The sequence below is a fragment of the Salvelinus alpinus genome, chromosome 26, assembly GCF_045679555.1.
Source record: "Salvelinus alpinus chromosome 26, SLU_Salpinus.1, whole genome shotgun sequence".
NCBI lineage: Eukaryota > Metazoa > Chordata > Actinopteri > Salmoniformes > Salmonidae > Salvelinus > Salvelinus alpinus.
In genome coordinates, this window is record NC_092111.1 from 13,589,612 (window position 1) to 13,609,581 (window position 19,970).

General features: G+C 42.9%; 1 protein-coding gene across 8 annotated transcripts; it reads right to left on the bottom strand.

Annotated features, from left to right (window-relative positions):
* Positions 1–11,727: 11,727 nt before the first annotated feature.
* LOC139554741 (putative nuclease HARBI1) lies at positions 11,728–15,981 on the bottom strand. Of its 8 annotated transcripts, XM_071367835.1 has the most exons (11): positions 15,342–15,981; positions 14,980–15,050; positions 14,716–14,892; positions 14,564–14,625; positions 14,395–14,481; positions 14,266–14,307; positions 14,024–14,197; positions 13,909–13,944; positions 13,254–13,808; positions 12,861–12,972; positions 11,728–12,766 (listed from the first exon to the last, which is right to left on the bottom strand). In XM_071367835.1, the coding sequence occupies exons 1-8, from the start codon at positions 15,497–15,499 to the stop codon at positions 13,909–13,911; spliced, it is 807 nt and encodes a 268-aa protein (XP_071223936.1). In that variant the 5' UTR covers positions 15,500–15,981; the 3' UTR covers positions 11,728–12,766; positions 12,861–12,972; positions 13,254–13,808. The 8 variants fall into 8 exon arrangements, with proteins under 8 accessions (XP_071223936.1, XP_071223935.1, XP_071223934.1 ...); XM_071367834.1 differs by having other exon boundaries at positions 13,909–14,197; XM_071367833.1 differs by having other exon boundaries at positions 13,254–14,197.
* Positions 15,982–19,970: the final 3,989 nt, after the last annotated feature.

The window sequence follows — 19,970 nt, forward strand, 5'->3', positions numbered from 1 at the left end:
AGAGAGAGAGAGAGAGAGAGAGAGAGAGAGAGAGAGAGAGAGAGAGTAAAGGAGTATGGGTTGAGGGGGGAGGGGCTGCTCCGTGCTCCATTGTGACTCAATAGCCTTGCAGCATCTGGCTATGGCGTGGCCCCACTGAATCAAATGGATTAATAAGGACGCTCCAGTGATGGCATTAGTAATACTGGAGCCTGGAGCAAAAATGCTACTGCCTGGCCCCCGTTTTCAGCGGTTTCTTTTATAGGAGAGGACTTCATAATGATAATAGCTAAATATGACCCAAATACATGTGAGTGGATGTAAGATGACAACTACAGACAGGTAGTTACTGCACACTACTGTAACCAACAAGAGCGGGAATACTGAAGCACAACATCAGGTCATAGCATGTATAAAAGAACCCAATGACAACATTGGGATGCAGGAGAGAGAAAAATTATTTCCCCACTCACTGCTCCACGTTGCCATGCTTGCCTCGGAGGAGGAGAACTTGTTCATTTGGAGGGTGGTTGCAACTTGCTCCTTGTCATGGCCCAGCGAGGGACGTTAGCAACAGCACAAAAAATGCATCATACTTATTACAACCACGGCACAACAAACCAACGGCACGTTCAGAAACTGTATAGGAGGAACCATGTCTCTGAAGCGAATGTGTCGTTCCTATGCAGATGAACGCACAGCGCACATGGTTGCTTAGAAAAGTAACATGACAACGAAAGGCTTTTAGGGACACAAGAGACTGAATATTTCAGAGGCAGTAACGTGGGACTGCGGCGATATGATAGCATGCTATCTCTGCTGTTATAAACCCCTTGATGTGGCTAAGCTATGGGAATGCTCAGCTGGCCGGTCCACTCACTTCAGACGGGCTGGGCATGTTCTGTTGTGCATTGGCTGACACTAGGCTAAAGGCATATTTCAATTTGATTATGTGTTTAACACTATTTTGGGGTTTATATGTTCATATCCTCATTTTGTGTTAAAAGGACTCTGGTCATGGTTTTTATATTTTTGGTGTTATAACGACACTAAATGGATTAAATATCCAACTCTCAGAGAGTTGCTTAAATGTAACTCAAATTGTCAATTGACTCTTTTCAGTGTCATTTTTAACCGACTCCCTTGCCATTTGACACTTTCCTGTGTTGTTTAAACATAACAATCAACTCCAGCAGAGTACATTTCTCTTTCAGTTTACTTCCTTTGAGTTACGAAGGTGTACAGCCCCATTCTATTTCTTAACGTGTCACATTATGGTGGTTTGCAATGTGATATTTACAGCAAGACATCCAGCCCTCACAACTTGCATTTAGAGTGGGGACTAATGCCAGTCAGCGTAGGGAAGAAAATACAGTACATGAAGACTACCTACATCATGTAAACTGGGACAACTATAAATCCAACCACTTACAGTGACTTCAGAAAGTATTCACACACCTAGACTTTTTCCAAATGTTGCTGTGTTACAAAGTGGGATTAAAAATTATGAAATATAATTTTTGGGGGGTTCAATGATCTACACAAAAATTATAGATTGTTTTTTAATCGAAAATAAAACACTAATTTATCTTCATTAGATAAGTATTCAACCCCCTGAGTCAATACATGTTGGAATCACCTTTCTGGGTAAGTCTCGAAGAGCTTTGCAAACCTGGATTGTACAATCTTTGCCCATTAATCAATGCTAGACAGCCATTCTCAAGTCTTGTCATAGATGTTCAAGCCGATTTAAGTCAAAACTGTAACTAGGCCACTCAGGAACATTCAATGTCATCTTGGTAAGCAATCCCAGTGTATATTTGGCCTTGTGTTTTAAGTTATTGTCTTGCTGAAAGGTGAATTTGTCTCCCAGTGTTTGTTGGAAAGCAGACAACCAGGATTTCCTCCAGGATTTTGCCTTTGCTTAGCTCTATTACATTTATTTTTATCCTTAAAAAAACTCCCAAGTCCTTGCTGATGACAAGCATACCCATAACATGTTGCAACCACCACTATTCTTGAAAATATGAAGAGTGGTACTCTGAAGAGTTATCTCCTCTCACAGCTATTAAACTCTGTAACTGTTTTAATGATGAAATCCCTGAGCGGTTTTCTTCCTCTCCGTCAACTGAGTAAGGAAGAACTCCTGTATCTATGAAGTGACTGGCTGTATTGATACACCATCCAAAGTCTAAAATTAATAACTGCACCACGCTCAAAGGGATATTCAATGTCTTCTTTTTTTACCATCAATCTAACAATAGGTGCCCTTCTTTGCGAACCATAGGAACGCCTCCCTGGACCTTGTGGTTGAATCAGTGCTTGAAATTCACTGCTGGACTTCGAAATCTTACAAGTGCGGGATACAGTGATGGTGTAGTCATTTAACAATCATGTTAAATACCATTATAGCGCACAGAGTGAGTCCATGCTACTTATTATGTAACTAGTTAAGCACATTTTTACTCCTGAAGTTACTTAGGCTTTCCATAACAAAATAATTGAATACTTAATGACTCAAGACATTACAGCTTACATTTTAAAATGAATTTGTAAGGATTTCTAAAAACAGAATTCCACTTTGACATTATGGGGTATTGTGTGTAGATTAGTGACACACAATCTCAATTGAATTCATTTTAAATTCTTTCAGGCTGTAACGCAACAAAATGTGGAAAAAGTGAAGGGGGGTGAATACTTTCTGAAGGCGCAGTACAGATTGGATTAGTATAGAAAACAATCAATGTACATGTGAAAACACAGATATTGGAACAAACCATTAAAAAAAATCCACTTTCAACAGAGCATGCTGGGAAATATGACAAATATGACAAGCTGTATTGTTCAGATGGATTGATGTACATGAATGGGCATTTAGTCACAGGTGCATTTCTGGTGTACCTTTTAGAGCATGAATGAATATCAAGTCCCTGTTTGCGTTAACAGGCACCTTCTAATTTGTACTTCACATATTATGCTACATTGCCCTCACATGCAACGCACCACACTATTTATTTCAAGTTTCACGTTTTTAATATCACTTGCACAAGAACAGTGAAATTACTTTCTTGCATTCTCAAAACCCAACAATACAATAATCAATAACAATGTAATACTAGAAAAATACACAATAAATAAGAAGAAATATGAAGAACACAATAAGTAAGTAAGTAAGCATACTATATACAGGGTCAGATCAAAATCACATCACATTTTATTGGTCACGTACACATGTTTAGCAGATATTATTGCGGTTGTAGCGAAATGCTTATTTACGATGTGCAGGGATACTGGAGTGATGGAGGTAGATACTGTATGTATAGAGGTAAGGTGACTAGGAAACAGGATATAAGATTAACAGAGTAGCAGCAGCTTGTATGTGAGTGGGTGTGCGGGTGTGTAGAGTCAGTATAAATGTATGTGCATATTATGTGTGAGTGAGAAAATGATGGAGTGAGAGTGTAGGGCCCTGTGAGTGTGTAGGGTCCTGTGAGTGTGTAGGGCCCTGTGAGTGTGTAGGGTCCTGTGAGTGTGTAGGGTCCTGTGAGTGTGTAAGGCCCTGTGAGTGTGTAGGGTCCTGTGAGTGTGTAGGGTCCTGTGAGTGTGTAGGGTCCTGTGAGTGTGTAGGGTCCTGTGAGTGTGTAAGGCCCTGTGAGTGTATAGGGTCCTGTGAGTGTGTAGGATCCTGTGAGTGTGTAGGGTCCTGTGAGTGTGTAGGGTCCTGTGAGTGTGTAGGGTCCTGTGAGTGTGTAGGGTCCTGTGAGTGTGTAGGGTCCTGTGAGTGTGTAGGGTCCTGCGAGTGTGTAGGGTCCTGTGAGTGTGTAAGGTCCTGTGAGTGTGTAAGGCCCTGTGAGTGTGTAGGGTCCTGTGAGTGTGTAAGGTCCTGTGAGTGTGTAGGGCCCTGTGAGTGTGTAAGGCCCTGTGAGTGTGTAAGGCCCTGTGAGTGTGTAGGGTCCTGTGAGTGTGTAAGGTCCTGTGAGTGTGTAAGGTCCTGTGAGTGTGTATATAGACAATGCAAAAATAAAAGGCCAAGAACGATACAAGGTTAACTCAGATAGTCCATGTAGCTATTTTGTTAGCTATTTATCAGTCTTATGAAGCTGCTGGTGCCAGACTTGATGTACCGGTAACACCTGCCGTGTGGAAGCAGAGAGAATAGTCTACAGCTTGGGTGCTTGGAGTCTTTAACAATTTACCAGGCCTTCCTTCCACACCACCTGGTCCTGGATGGCAGGGAACTCGGCCCCAGTGATGTACTGGGCTGTCCGCACCACCCTATGTAGCGCCATGCGATCGAAGGCGGTGCTATTGCCATACCAGGCAGTGATGTAGCCAGTCAAGATGCTCTCAATGGTATAACTGTAGAACTTTTGGAGGATTTGAAGGCCCATGCCAAACTTTTCAACTTCCTGAGGGGGCCCCATCGATGTGGATGGGGACATGCTCCCAACCCCCCCCCCCCCCCGTTTCCTGTAGTCCACGATCAGCTCCTCGGTCTTACTGACGTTAAAGGAGAGGTTGTTGCTCTGGCACCACACTGCCAGGACACTGACCTCCTCCCTGTAGGCTGAATCATTGTTGTGTCGTCAGCAAACCTGATGATAGTGTTGGAGTCGTGCGTGGCCGCGCAGACGCGGGTGAACAGGGAGTATAGGAGGGGACTTAGCACACACCCCTGTGGGCCCCTGTGTTGATCGTCTGCGTGGCAGAGGTGCCTACTCTCACCACCTGGAGTCGGCCCGTCAGGAAGTCCAGGATCCAGTTGCAGTGGGAGGTGCTCAGACCCAGAGTCCTAAGCTTCACACCATCCCTGCTCTTCTCCCCATCGTCATAATCATCATATCATGTTCTCTCAGATTTCATTGAGGTTATTATGCTTCACAGGCTGATTTTCCCATCCATCACACCCGAATTGGAGCACATCCTCTATGCACTGAAATCTGTCGGCATGCACTCCAGAATCCACATTGACTCACAGAGAAATCAAGTGTGTGTCTGGAGCGTGGCAGTGGATCAATTGGTAATGAGAGACTGGCTGCAAGATAGACAAACTAGTCCCAAGGTTCCTTTAGATTCTTTAGGCTCCCCTCACATGGTGTCTCATCATTCACACAACATAAACCTATTTCATAGCACACAAGGAGGCACCCTCCTGCAATGGCTCCAGTGGCAAAAACCCTTGAGTTTTAAATTTCATATTACACCTTTGATACATAGGTTGAACTACGAGAGGACTTCTGGTGCTAGCCTTGACCTTTGTAGCACAGCGTTTGTCACTGAAACGTGGGCTTTAAGCTGAATCCTCTCCAGTCAGTTGAGGCCCTGTCTCCTCATGTAGTATTCATGAGCTACAGATTGCCTTGTCTGTAATTATAGGTTTTACCATTGAGACAGAATTTAGCATCCCTTACTATTGGTAGTTGTTGACTGTCGGGACAGTTGCTATCACTTTTTAATCAGAAGTCATCACCTCACCCGATGTACCTACGTCAGTACGCTAATCTCTGATTGATGTTTTGGTAATGTCATTTGATGAGGCTGATAGTAGGGCTGGAGAGATACCAGGTGGGGTCCAGTGCAGTGATTGGGTGTGGGAGGGAGAAGGGCGTAGTGGGTTCCCAGGGGGATGGTGGCAGGGGACTCTTGAGGGTAGTAATGGAGGGGGATGGGGTGTCACAGCTGTTTGGCTTTTGTCCCTTAGTGCCTCGTTGGATCATTTATCTGGGGCAATTGTCGTCCATTTTGAAATCTGGGCTGTGATTAACATACCCTTAAGTGGTATCTCTAATAGCATGCTGCTTTCTTTGCATTGCTATAAGCATTATGTGTTAGAAGTCTTTTGATTTAATTAGCCATTATCTGCTTGAGTGCAGCTTGAGTGCAGTGTGCATTAGGGTACACTTATATGTACGTGTGTCCATATGAACAGTAATCTTCAGGATTAGTGAAAAAGGTTTCCTCCACACTGTTTAACAGGAAACCAGTGTTGTCTTAGTCTTGCTATGCTGTGCACATCACAATCCAAAATAATCTCTAATTTTCAACTGTAGGTCTATGATGTGTGTGTGTATCTCTTGATACTGAAATAGAGATTATGTGATGTCCTCGTGGGAAGTGTGAAGAGAGACGCTGTGACACAACGGAAGCCAAAACGGCATGCTTTACCGCTTGAGCGATGCATTCCCATTACAACCTAGACTTTCAATATAAGGTGTAAAGAGGCCCTTGCTCCTAAAATAGTACCAAAGGGAAGGGTAGTGGAGGTAGATTGTAACATATGTGTATACGTGTTTGTCGTGTCAGACGTGCATAGACAAAATTATCACTCATTATTTCAGAGGTAAATCATTGAACATCAATTGTTTTGAGGTGGAAGAAAAGACAATAGTTCATTGTAAAGGGATTGGCTTGAATGTTGTTTTCAAAAAATATATTTGCATTCTGAAGTAGGCTTCTTAGGCTACGTTTAGACAGGCAGACCAATTCTGATATTTTTCCCACTAAATTGGTATTTTGACCAATCACATCAGATCTTTTCACGTCAGATCTTTTTCAGAGCTGATCTGATTGGTTGAAAGAATTTGATGAAGCCCTTCTTACATCAGCAGTTGTTACACAGGGCTTTACAGATACCCAGCCTAAAACCCCAAAGAGCAAGCGATGCAGAAGCACAATGCAGAGAGATATTGTGAGGTCTGGGGTCCACTCACCAACCAAGAATTCACAAAATGGGACAAACACCAAAAATATCCTCCGTGTACAACGTAAAACACCAAATAATGCATGCAGAGCAGAATTAAGCCGATACCCGCTATTGATCAAAATCCAGAAAAGAGACGTTAAATTCTACAACCACCTAAAAGGGAGCGAATCCCAAACCTTCCATAACAAAGCAACATCAGCAACACAATTAGACCCAACCAAATCGTGAGAAAATAAAAAGATAATTACTTGACACATTGGAATGAATATACAAAAAAACTGAACAAACTAGAATGCCATTTGGCTCTAAACAGAGAGTATACAGTGGCAGAATACCTGACCACTGTGACTGACCCAAACTTAAGGAAAGCTTTGACTATGTACAGACTCAGTGAGCATAGACTTACTAACGAGCCAGACCTGGCTCTCAAGAGAAGGCAGACTATGTGCACACTGCCACAAAATGAGGTGGAAACTGAGCTGCACTTCCTAACCTCCTGCCAAATGTATGACCATATTAGAGACACATATTTCCCTCAGATTACACAGATCCACAAAGAATTCGAAAAACAAACCCAATTTTGATAAACTCCCATATCTACTGGGTGAAATACCACAGTGTGCCATCACAGCAGCAATATTTGTGACCTGTTGCCACAAGAAAAGTTATTTTTTTTTGTACTTTTTTCCCCCTTTTGTACTTTAGCTATTTGCACATCGTTACAACACTGTATATAGACATAATATGACATTGAAATGTCTTTATTATTTTGGAACTTCTGTGAGTGTAATGTTTACTGTAAATTGTATTGTTTATTTCACTTTTGTTTATAATATATTTCACTTGCTTTGGCAATGTTAACATATGTTTCCCATGCCAATAAAGCCCTTGAATTGAATTGAGAGAGAGAGACAGAGCCAGAGAGAGACAGAGAGAGAGAGACAGCGAGAGAGAGAGAGAGAGAGAGAGAGAGAGAGACAGGGAGAGAGAGAGAGAGAGACAGCGAGAGAGAGAGAGACACAGCGAGAGAGAGAGACAGCGAGAGAGAGAGAGAGAGGGAGAGAGAGAGAGAGAGAGAGAGAGAGAGAGAGAGAGAGAGAGAGAGAGAGAGAGAGAGAGAGAGAGATTGAGAGAGAAAGTCGCAATTTGGTAAATGCCTGGCAGCTACAGCAGATCAAGACAGCAGGTCTAGGACAAAGTAACACATCCGGTGAAACAGATCAGGGTTCCATAGCCGCAAGGAGAACTGAATCGGCAGCACGACCGGATAGACTGGGGATTGTTGATGTATTTGGATTTCAAAATGTAGGTTTATTTAATGTCACATCATTTTAAAATATAATTATTGTCGGAATATGGTCCAGTAATCGTCTGGACATATGTTGAGTTGACAAATACAAGGTCTCTAGTTTGATCCCAGCTGCTATCCCACAGATTTGCTACAGTTTGAAGGAAGAATATCAAACCAGGACAAACCATCTATACCTGAACCTCAGGTGTTGAGCCTCTATCTCTCCCTCATCCAACAAACCCCAGGGTAAGAGAGGTGGTAACAGAAGGGTTACAGTGCCCCCTATGGGTTAAGACAAGCACAAACACACAAGTGAGGTCAGGCTTCAATACACATCAATAAACAGAAACTTCACACAAACAAACCTAGGCAATGACTATATACTGTATAAAGCAACCCAACCAAAAAATGTTAACTTGTGAAAGTAATTAGGCCAGAAACCAACCTTTACCATAACAGTCAAAACTGGAATCAGACAACTGGATGAACAGATTTTTCTGTATAATTGTACAAGCACACAGATGTAGGACCTTAATTTGTTCCCCCGTTGCAGGAGAACTTTCCTGCAATGCAGGAAATGTTAAACTTGTAGTGTATATCCACTTTGATATTTCAACCCCTACAAAAATGTCCATTAAATATAATACACATAATAATTCACATTTCTTGTAGCTGCAGGATTATTTTCCTGCTGTAGCAAACTGTCTCAAATTAAGATCCCACATCTGTGCACAGAGAGGGGATCGTTTCTCTGGATGCTTACGTTAGTTGGTAGGCATAAATTGAAGGAGTCTGACCTGTCAGCACAGCAGTGTATTCAACTGGCCTCTGGTTGTCTAATGCAGCAGCTGTGCCTTGCAGCTGCCCACTTATCGTCTGGATACCATTACAGAGAATATCAGGTTAGCCAGTGCGCCTAATATGCAGGAGGCTCCTATGTATCCCCATTCCATCTTCAGCTCCATAAAACTGGCTGAATGTGGTGTAGTTTGGTGATTAGTATAATGAGTGTGTATTTGTGTAAGCGTATTCGAGTGCATAGGTGTGTGTGTGACATGCATGTGTGCTTTAGCGCACGTGTGTGTGTACAGTAGTGACCAGGCACGTGTGAGTTGAATGTGGGTCAAAGCATCAACTAAACAGATGTTTTTCTTCCTCTGGACAGGCTGTTTTGTGTGTTTCTGACTTGTATTGAGAAAGAGGGATGAGGACTCCTGATCCCTTCAGACCCACTTCATTGAAGAGGCCGACTCCTCTGAGAGGTCTGGTAGGGTCAAAGGGTCAAGCTGTTGTTCCCCTGTTTTAGAAACAACAATCAGCCAACAGTGCTTAGGTTTAAGTAGTAACTAGTAGTAATTACAGTGTGTGTGCATTTATGAATGTGGGAATGTAATACAAGCTAATGTCTGAAAATGTTTTGGGCAATACTGGTGTGCGTGTGTGTGTGTGTGTACACGTGTGTGTGTGCGCATGTGTGCGTGTGTGTGTGTGTGTGTGTGTGTGTATGCGCACATGCAAGTGTGCTACAGCCTCTGTTACTCAACCAGATGTGGCTGATCTGAATATGGAAAGGCAATCATATTTTAGCCGCACGGTTTCCAAAGAGCCAGTGCTGACTGACACAGTCATACCAAAACAAAGATTGGAGCTGAACATAATATGTGATATAATAGCCTTAAAAGTTGGATCTATAAACTTAAAATGTCCTTTGATGTGTAGTGCCAAATGAGAATCTAAGGTAATTAATTAATAAATTAATCTACATTTTAATAAATGTAACTGAAATAATATTTTAAGTGAAATATAGAAAACCTTATGTTAGGTTGTTAATCGCTACTGGTGGGATGCTATTAGAGCATTCACACTCGCCTCAGACAGTCCAAAGGGATAAAAAAAAGTATACAAAAATGATGGTAACAACAGAACAAAATTACATCAAATAAATACATTTGGACTGGATAAATGAGAACCTGGGATGACCCACATAACCTTTCGTGTCAATATTCTCTATCAAGCCTGAGCAGCAAACACCAGCTGCTTTGACATCAGAAGTGGTAGCCATCGGTTACAGTACCGACCATATTGCCATCTAGTGGGACAGTAAAGACAGTGCTACATGCGCTTCATTCTGGATTCAGTTTCATTTGTTTTTAAACATGGCACTCACTCCACAGTTTTCAACATGGTTTAATAGTATTGTATTTCACTTACTGTGATGCATTAGGGGAAATATTAAATCACACTGAACATAAATATGAACGCAACATGTAAAGTGTTAGTCCCATGTTTCATGACCTGAAATAAAAGATCCCAGAAATGTTCCATACGCACAAAAAGCTTATTTCTCTCAAATGTTGTGCACAAATTTGTTTACATATTTGTTAGTGAGCATTTCTCCTTTGCCAAGATAATCCATCCACCTGACAAGTGTGGCATATCAAGAAGTTGATTAAACAGCATGATCATTACTCAAGTGCACCTTGTGTTGGGGAAAATAAAAGGCCACTCTAAAATGTGCAGTTTTGTCACACAACACAATGCCACAGATCTCTCAAATTTTGAGGGAGTGTGTAATTGGCATACTGACTGTAGGAATGTCCACTAGAGCTTTTGCCAGATAATTGAATGTTAATTTCTCTACCATAAGCTGCCTCCAACATAATTTTATAGAATTTGGCAGTACGTCCAAACGGCCTCACAACCGCAGACCATGTGTAACCACCCCAGCCCGGGACCTCCACATCCAGCTTCTTCACCTGCGGGATCGTCTGAGACCAGCCACCCAGACAGCTGATGAAACCGAATATTTATGTCTGTAATAAACCCCTTTTGTGGGGAAAAACTCATTCTGATTGCCTGCCTGGGCCTGGCTCCCCAGTGGGTGGGCCTTCCCAGGTCCACCCATGGCTGTGCCCCTGCCCAGTCATGTGAAATTCATAGATTAGGGCCTAATGCATTTATTTAATTTGACTGATTTCCTTATATGAACTGTAACAGTAAAATTGTTGAAATTGTTGCATGTTGCGTTTATATTTTTGTTCAGTATAAATATACTGTTACTGAAATGTATGTGAGACCATGCTAAAGTTGGTTTGATATTGGATAGCCTATCTCTGGGGCTAGTTAGGGGCCGTCAATAAATTACACTGTAAGGTTCTGTATTTATTTTCATAGTCAAACCTTGTGTTCTGTTTCGTTGTGTTCTTGAACGTAGCCCTGTTTCTTTCTGTTCTTGAACGTAACCCTGTCTTTCATTTTTGTTCAATGATTTCACCTGTGTTAGTTACTCATCTGGGGCCTGTTGCACAAAACTAGGATAAGGGATTAAGCCAGGATATCTTGGTGATCCTGGCTCAATTGATCCGTAATCCGGTTGCACTAAAGATGGATAGGGGGCAGGAGGATATGTTATGGTATAAATTACCATGGAGATTTATTCTGTGGAGCTAGCCTGCTCCAGACCAGGCTAAATTCCAGGATCTATTTAATCTCATCCCTAATGTCAGTCAGCAGTCACCACAAATGGAAACCAATAGTTATTTCACTGCTCACTATACATTGTTATCACATATAACTAGACCCACTGTTATTATTTAAACGTTTGTGATCATTAATTTCAATGATTTTGGATAAAAAATGATTTTTAGATGATGTTGCTATCATTAGATAATTTACAGTTTCCCATAGACTATAAGGCTATATATAAAATGATAGAATATTAGGGCCACAGAGGGGAAAAAAACACAAGTCATAATATTGTAACCAGTTGTTTTAAAGGAGGACAGTTGTTAAAATGACAGATGTGGGGCATTTCGTGAAATTGTACTTCAGTATGGTTTCATAAACAAAGACATGCTGATGTGCCAGAATATTAAGTATCACATTGTCATAAGTATCAAAACTGTAAAAACAATATGTAGCTTTTCTGCAGAAAGAACCAGCCTCATAAATTTATGACTTTATCCTTTTTCTTCAGTGTGGCCCTAGTACTCTGTCATATAAACAAATACACATTCCATATGAATATAAAAACACAATGTGTAACATTATGTTCCTTTATTGAATAAGGACAAAACAAAGCAGGTAAACCATCAGCTCCTTTCGAAACTGAAGTCACAGTGACTCTACAAGATGGAAAGCACAGAATCCAAGCATATTATACAAAATGATACATACACATTCAAAGGTCTGTATATAACACACCCTGCATGTCTGCACACTAAAATAAATGCAGGACAAATCCATACACATCAACTGAACAGACAAATGAATGGATGCAGTAGCCTCCCTGCAGCCTTGTATTACACACAGTATACCGCACAAACATCATAAGAGGCCAAATTCGTCAAAAAACGAACCCAAAAAAAACCAAATTCCTCTGCCACCGCAGGACATATTTAACCAAAATTGAAAGCACACATACTAACTAAAATAATTCAACACATATTGGTCCCTCAGCAGCCGACCACTGTCGTCATCAGGGAAGATTGCCGGATTGTCCCAGTCCATGGCTGGTGGCACTCTGGGGGCCCTCTCCTTCCTCAGGCAGGCCACATTGTGGAGGACAGCACAAGCCACAGTAATATCACATGCCCTAACAGGGCTGACCCTTAATTTGTGAAGGCAGTGAAAGCGTGCCTTCAGGAGGCCAAAGGTCATTTCAACTCTGGCCCTGGTCCTGGCATGGGCATGGTTGTAGGCCTGCTGTGCTTCCTGGGGGTCTGTGAAAGGTGTCAGGAGAAAAGGCTGGCAGCCATACCCCCTGTCTCCCAGCAACACACCAGAGAATTCACCTGTCAACACAAAATCTCATCATTACTACCTCATAAACACAGTGATATTCTTGACACAGCCATGATGGTTATAAATAGGGGTTGTGTGGCTTACCTTGTGATAGGCACTGATAGATTTCAGAGGCCCGAAAGATTCTGGAGTCATGGACTGAGCCAGGCCATTTTGCCACAACATTGCTGATCACACAGTCAGCATTGCAGACCATCTGAAATCATAAGATGAGGAATATTACACCAATCAATGCACATCACTGGCAATGCAGAGTGTTCGTCAATGGACAATATCAAAAAGTTATGTTCACCTGAACATTAATGCTGTGAAAGGATTTCCTATTCACAAAATCGGCCTCATGGGCACCTGAGGGGGCTTTTATCCTTATGTGTGTGCAGTCCACTGCACCAATGACATTGGGGAAACCTGTCACACAAAGTAATGAGTATCCTACTATGTGTTAACAGTTGTCCTGTAATTTGTAGATCCTCTTACCTGCAATCCTATAGAACTCCTCTTTGATGTCACAGAGTCTTCTGTGGCCAGGGAAGGAGATGAAGACATCTGCTAATGCTTTGATAGCCAGACACACACTCCTTATTGTGCGGCAAATTGTGGCCTTGTTCAGCTGTTCTGCATCCCCCACTGAGTACAGGAAGGCTCCACTAGCAAAAAAGCGCAAGGCCACACAAACCATTTGCTCCACACTCAGTGCATGGCTCCGTGCAGTGCGGTGCTTAATCCTGGGACCCAGTAGTCTGCATAGATACCTGATGCCATCTGCAGAAAACCTGTATCTTTCATATAGATGGTCATCAGGGAAGGCCAGTGGGTCCAACCGGTCCCTGAAGACCCTTTCTCGCCTGAAGGCTCTCCTCAGCACAAGTGCTTCTTCATCCACCACATCTCGCACGAATGGGCATGCCATTGTCAGAGCAGAAAGGAACACACAATTTTGGGCCTTCATATAGGCTAGTGGCCACACCTGGTGCTGGGGGGGTGGGCAAAAGAGGGCGATGCCTTATAACGATGACTTGGTTGTACTGATTGCTGGGAAAATAAAAAAAAAACCTTAGAAAGATGCCACCGTCCTGTGTGCTCACAATAAGAGCTCATATGTCATGGCTCACTTGACTTTACGAGAATATACCTAATTTTTATTTTGAGCTGTGTCATCTTCTTGGAGCTGGGGGAGGAAAGAAAAATAATGATTAATACATTTGTGTTACAGTTAGCATACAGTGTACATTGAAGGCATATCTCACCTCCCTCTCAAGTTTTTTTATTTCAAGGTCCAGTTTCCTAATTGTCCTCTTTTTTATTTCGGACTCCAGTGCAAGATTTTCCATCTTTTTCTTCTTGTACTGAATGTCTATGTCTGCCAGTTCTATTTGGCGCCGGAGGTGGTTGCCATACAACTTTCTGATAGCTTGTGAGCTCTGTGAACACAATACAATTAGCGCAGCTGGAATTTGGCAGGATGTGGTGTCCTTTTATTAATACGCACTATGTTGCCAGGCTGGTTTTCCCACTGTATAGCATCTGGGTCCTGTAAAAGAAATTAGATTTTTTGATTTTGATGAGGACTCCTCACCATTGTAGAGTAAATAGTACTTTCACAGTCTTAACATGATACCTCATGCCTTCTGGAATCCAGAGAGATGGTCTCCTCCTCATCATCGTCTCCATCATGTGCTGTTGCTGCTGCACTGGGGCCTTCACCCTATCACATTTAATCGGATTCATATTGAAGCTAGTAGACAAGACATGCCAGGCCTACAGTATGCCTTTGATGGAGTACTCACTGGATCAGCATCGTCTGGTGCTTGTGCTGGTGGCTCTAACAGGAACACAGTGCTGCCAGACACTGCAAGGCAATAGGTAAACCAAAGTCAGACAGTCCAAATTGATTCAATATGAATGTGGTTGTATCCCATGTAGAGATGGAAGGACATACCTTGAATGAAGCGGGTGGCATCTTGGGAGGAACCTATGCTCGTCTCTTTCCCCCCAGGGATCCCCTCTAAGACGGGCCTGCCTTTATTTAGCTCCAAGGCCATGTCCTCTGCTGGGGTAAGGTCAGCCTTTGGTGACCCACCACCCGTGCCTTGTCTGTGGGTATTCTTTTTCACTGCTAAAACAGTACAGACAATGTGTGAGCAGGCACCTTCTGGGTACAATATATGCTTGTGCTTTGTTAAATATTAGTCAGGGACCATACCATTCTGCAGAATGTTCTTGTATTTGATTTTGACCTGCTGCCATGTCCGTTTTGGCCCGTTCATGTTTAATCTCCACACACACACACACACACACACACATTTAATGGAGTCACACTGCAAAAAATTACTTGGTATTTTTGTCTTGTTTTCAGTAAAAATATCAAAAAATTTATCATAGCTTTATACAGTGTGATGGAGTTACTTTACACAATTTCACTCATATCTGCAGTGCATTTCAATTAAAAATTTAACCGTTTCATAATTACAGTACAACTGCATTTTTGGAGATGTGAATTAAATATTTGAATTGTAATTGTGATGTTTCAGCGGAGCGGTGAGTGTGTAATTGTGCACTACTTACGCATTCAGGCGGTCTGCAATACTTTGCCACGCTTTTTCTCTTTGCTTTATCACTGTGGCGGTGTTGCCTTTCTTCTTAATTATATCTTTTACCTCCTCGTATGCCTCCATGAGGATTTGTGCTTCCGACGGGGAAAAGTACGCGGCTCTAGTTGCCATGGTAAATCAGTTAATCTGTGATCTGTGGCGGGGTCTATTTGAGTGAGCCGTGAGCGCGCACCTATCCAGGATTGGTTTCACCTGGCTTAATGAATCCGTGTCTGCTCATCCTGGCTTGGTCTTTGTGCAACCAATTAAGCCTGGACGCACATGTTTTGGCTTCATTGAGCTCAGCTGAGTCATTTATCCCGGATGTCTTAATTCTACTTTTGTGCAACAGGCCCCTGGTCTCATCAGCTCCTTATTTAGTTCAGTTCATTCTGTTTGTGCCTTTGTGAGGTATTGTTTGTTTTGACTCTAGTAAGCCTTTTCCTAGCTCGTTTGTGAGAACCAGTTATAGCCTTCAGTCCTAGTTTTGATTCACCTGCCTGTTTTGCCTACCTGTGTATGGCCATTGCCTGCCTGTGACCATGATTCCTGCCTTCTGCCAAGGTGTAATAAACACCTGCCACGATCTGCGTGGGAATCTACACCTTTTTCTCCCTGATTATTCATTACATACACAATGTAAATGAGACAATATTTTCATATTGCACATCTTTTTGTCTCATTAAATGCTTTCAATATTTGTATGTGAATTTCTACAATTTATAGTTGGTTTGAGGTTAAGTCATTGAAATTTGGAGCTATTGACATTGAAAAAATATTGTCCCATGTACATTGTGTAATTTACTGATCGTCCCTAACTAGCCCAAAAGAGATATTGAATGTCAAACCAAATTGACCATGGGCATTACAATCAGGTCTCATGCAGCTTCGCTCAGAATGGATGATTACGTGGATGCTGCCAGCTGTGGACATGTGGGTAGGATTGAAATAAACCCAACACGAGGAAAACTGTTACCCTTCATTTTGTGACATTCCATTTTCTTCTGTCATCTCTCAAATCCTATTTACACTTTGTAGTCGACTTTGATGCTCGAATATATGTTGCTGACTTATAATCGATGTCACATAGGCCGTTTTCAAGGCGAGAAGTTGCTTTCCAGGAACAATCACTCTAAGTTTTCTGTGGGTTTGGTTATTGATAGAGGAAAATCTGAGATGTTTCTTACTGTTAGCAGTAAAACAGCAATTCACCCCCCCATATGCAGATCAAATCAAACTTTATTGGTCACATACACATGGTTAGCAGATGTTAATGCGATTGTAGCGAAATGCTTGTGCTTCTAGTTCTGACCGTGCAGTAATATCTAACAAGTAATCGAACAAATTCACAACAACTACCTTATACACAGAAATGTAAAGGGATGAATAAGAATATGTACATATAAATATATGGATGAGCGATGGCGTTATCTTGCATAGGCAAGATGCAGTAGATGGTGTAGAATACAGTATATACAGTGGGGAGAACAAGTATTTGATACACTGCCGATTTTGCAGGTTTTCCTACTTACAAAGCATGTAGAGGTCTGTAATTTTTATCATAGGTACACTTCAACTGTGAGAGACGGAATCTAAAACAAAAATCCAGAAAATCACATTGTATGATTTTTAAATAATTAATTTGCATTTTATTGCATGACATAAGTATTTGATCACCTACCAACCAGTAAGAATTCCAGCTCTCACAGACCTGTTAGTTTTTCTTTAAGAAGCCCTCCTGTTCTCCACTCATTACCTGTATTAACTGCACCTGTTTGAACTCGTTACCTGTATAAAAGACACCTGTCCACACTCTCAATCAAACAGATTCCAACCTCTCCACAATGGCCAAGACCAGAGAGCTGTGTAAGGACATCAGGGGTAAAATTGTAGACCTGCACAAGGCTGGGATGGGCTACAGGACAATAGGCAAGCAGCTTGGTGAGAAGGAAACAACTGTTGGCGCAATTATTAGAAAATGGAAGAAGTTCAAGATGACGGTCAATCACCCTCGGTCTGGGGCTCCATGCAAGATTTCACCTCGTGGGGCATCAATGATCATGAGGAAGGTGAGGGATCAGCCCAGAACTACACGGCAGGACCTGGTCAATGACCTGAAGAGAGCTGGGACCACAGTCTCAAAGAAAACCATTAGTAACACACTACGCCGTCATGGATTAAAATCCTGCAGCGCACGCAAGGTCCCCCTGCTTAAGCCAGTGCATGTCCAGGCCTGTCTGAAGTTTGCCAATGACCATCTGGATGATCCAGAGGAGGAATGGGAGAAGGTCATGTGGTCTGATGAGACAAAAATAGAGCTTTTTGGTCTAAACTCCACTCGCCGTGTTTGGAGGAAGAAGAAGTATGAGTACAACCCCAAGAACACCATCCCAACCGTGAAGCATGGAGGTGGAAACATCATTCTTTGGGGATGCTTTTCTGCAAAGGGGACAGGACGACTGCACCGTATTGAGGGGAGGATGGATGGGGCCATGTATCGCGAGATCTTGGCCAACAACCTCCTTCCCTCAGTAAGAGCATTGAAGATGGGTCGTGGCTGGGTCTTCCAGCATGACAACGACACAAAGCACACAGCCATGGCAACTAAGGAGTGGCTCCGTAAGAAGCATCTCAAGGTCCTGGAGTGGCCTAGCCAGTCTCCAGACCTGAACCCAATAGAAAATCTTTGGAGGGAGCTGAAAGTCCGTATTGCCCAGCGACAGCCCCGAAACCTGAAGGATCTGGAGAAGATCTGTAGGGAGGAGTGGGCCAAAATCCCTGCTGCAGTGTGTGCAAACCTAGTCAAGAACTACAGGAAACGTATGATCTCTGTAATTGCAAACAAAGGTTTCTGTACCAAATATTAAGTTCTGCTTTTCTGATGTATCAAATACTTATGTCATGCAATAAAATGCAAATTAATTACTTAAAAATCATACAATGTGATTTTCTGGATTTTTGTTTTAGATTCCGTCTCTCATAGTTGAAGTGTACCTATGATAAAAATTACAGACCTCTACATGCTTTGTAAGTAGGAAAACCTGCAAAATCGGCAGTGTATCAAATACTTGTTCTCCCCACTGTACATATGAGATGAGTAACGTAGGATATGTAAACATTATTAAAGTGGTGTTATTTAAAGTGACTAGTGATACCTCTATATAAACATTATTAAAGTGGCGTTATTTAAAGTGACTAGTGATACAGCCCGTCAGGATGCTCTCGATTGTGCATCTGTAAAAGTTTGTGAGTGTTTTAGATGACAAGCCGGATTTCTTCAGCCTCCTGAGGTTGAAGAGGCGCTGTTGCGCCTTCTTCACCACGCTGTCTGTGTGGGTGGACCATTTCAGTTTGTCCGTGATGTGTACGCAGAGGAACTTAAAAAACGTTCCACCTTCCCCACTACTGTCCCGTCGATGTGGATGGGGTGGGGGGGGGGGGGGGGGGGACTGACACCACACTCCGAGGGCCCTCACCTCCTCCCTGTAGGCCGTCTCGTCGTTGTTGGTAATCAAGGAGTCTACTGCTGTAGTGTTGTCTGCAAACATGATGGTGGAGTTGGAGGCGTGCATGGCCACGCAGTCATGGGTGAACAGGGAGTACAGGAGGGGACTGAGAACGCACCCTTGTGGGGCCCCAGTGTCGAGGATCAGCGGGGTGGAGATGTTGTTTCCTACCTTCACCACCTGGGGGCGGTCCGTCAGAAAGTACAGGACCCAGTTGCACAGGGCGGGGTCGAGACCCAGGGTCTCGAGCTTAATGACGAGTTTGGAGGGTACTATGGTGTTAAATGCTGAGCTGTAGTCAATGAACAGCATTCTCAGGTATTCCTCTTGTCCAGATGGGATAGGGCAGTGTGCAGTGTGATGGCAATTGCATCGTCAGTGGACCTATTGGGGCGGTAAGCAAATTGGAGTGGGTCTAGGGTATCAGGTAGGGTGGAGGTGATATGGTCCTTAACTAGTCTCTCAAAGCACTCATGTAATCGGGCCTGTGTGTAGCTGGTGTAGAGAGTCAGGCGCAGGATAGCAGATATGAGTAATCAACGTATTTACTCAAGTATTCACAAATACAACACAATATTCCGATCCCACAATAACGGACCGTATACAAGACAAACAAACAATCACTCACAAACAACCATGGGGGAACAGAGGGTTAAATAATGAACAAGTAATTGGGGGATTGAAACCAGGTGTGTAAAACAAAGACAAAACAAATGGAAAATGAAAAGTGGATAGGCGATGGCTAGAAAGCTGGTGACGTCGACCGCCGAACGCCGCCCGAACAAGGAGAGGGACCGACTTCGGCGGAAGTCGTGACACTTCATGATGACAGAAGTGAGTGCAATGGGGCGATAGTCATTTAGTTCAGTTACCTTAGCTTTCTTGGGAACAGGAACAATGGTGGCCATCTTGAAGCGTGTGGGAACAACAGACTGGGATAGGGATGTGGCTAGGGATGCCGTCTGGGCCGGCAGCCTTGCGAGGGTTAACACGTTTAAATGTTTACCTCACGTTGGCCACGGAGAAGGAGAGCCCACAAGCTTTGGTAGTGGGCCTTGTCAGTGGCACTGTATTGTCCTCAAAGCGCGCAAAGAAGT

Coding starts and splice junctions, on each gene's coding strand:
- LOC139554741 (XM_071367829.1), bottom strand. CDS start 13,725: ATGAAGGCCCAAAATTGTGTGTTCCTTTCTGCTCTGACAATGGCATGC. Junction 12,973..13,068: donor TTCACAGCATTAATGTTCAG/GTGAACATAACT, acceptor TTATGATTTCAG/ATGGTCTGCAATGCTGACTG. Junction 12,767..12,860: donor CTATCAGTGCCTATCACAAG/GTAAGCCACACA, acceptor TTGTGTTGACAG/GTGAATTCTCTGGTGTGTTG.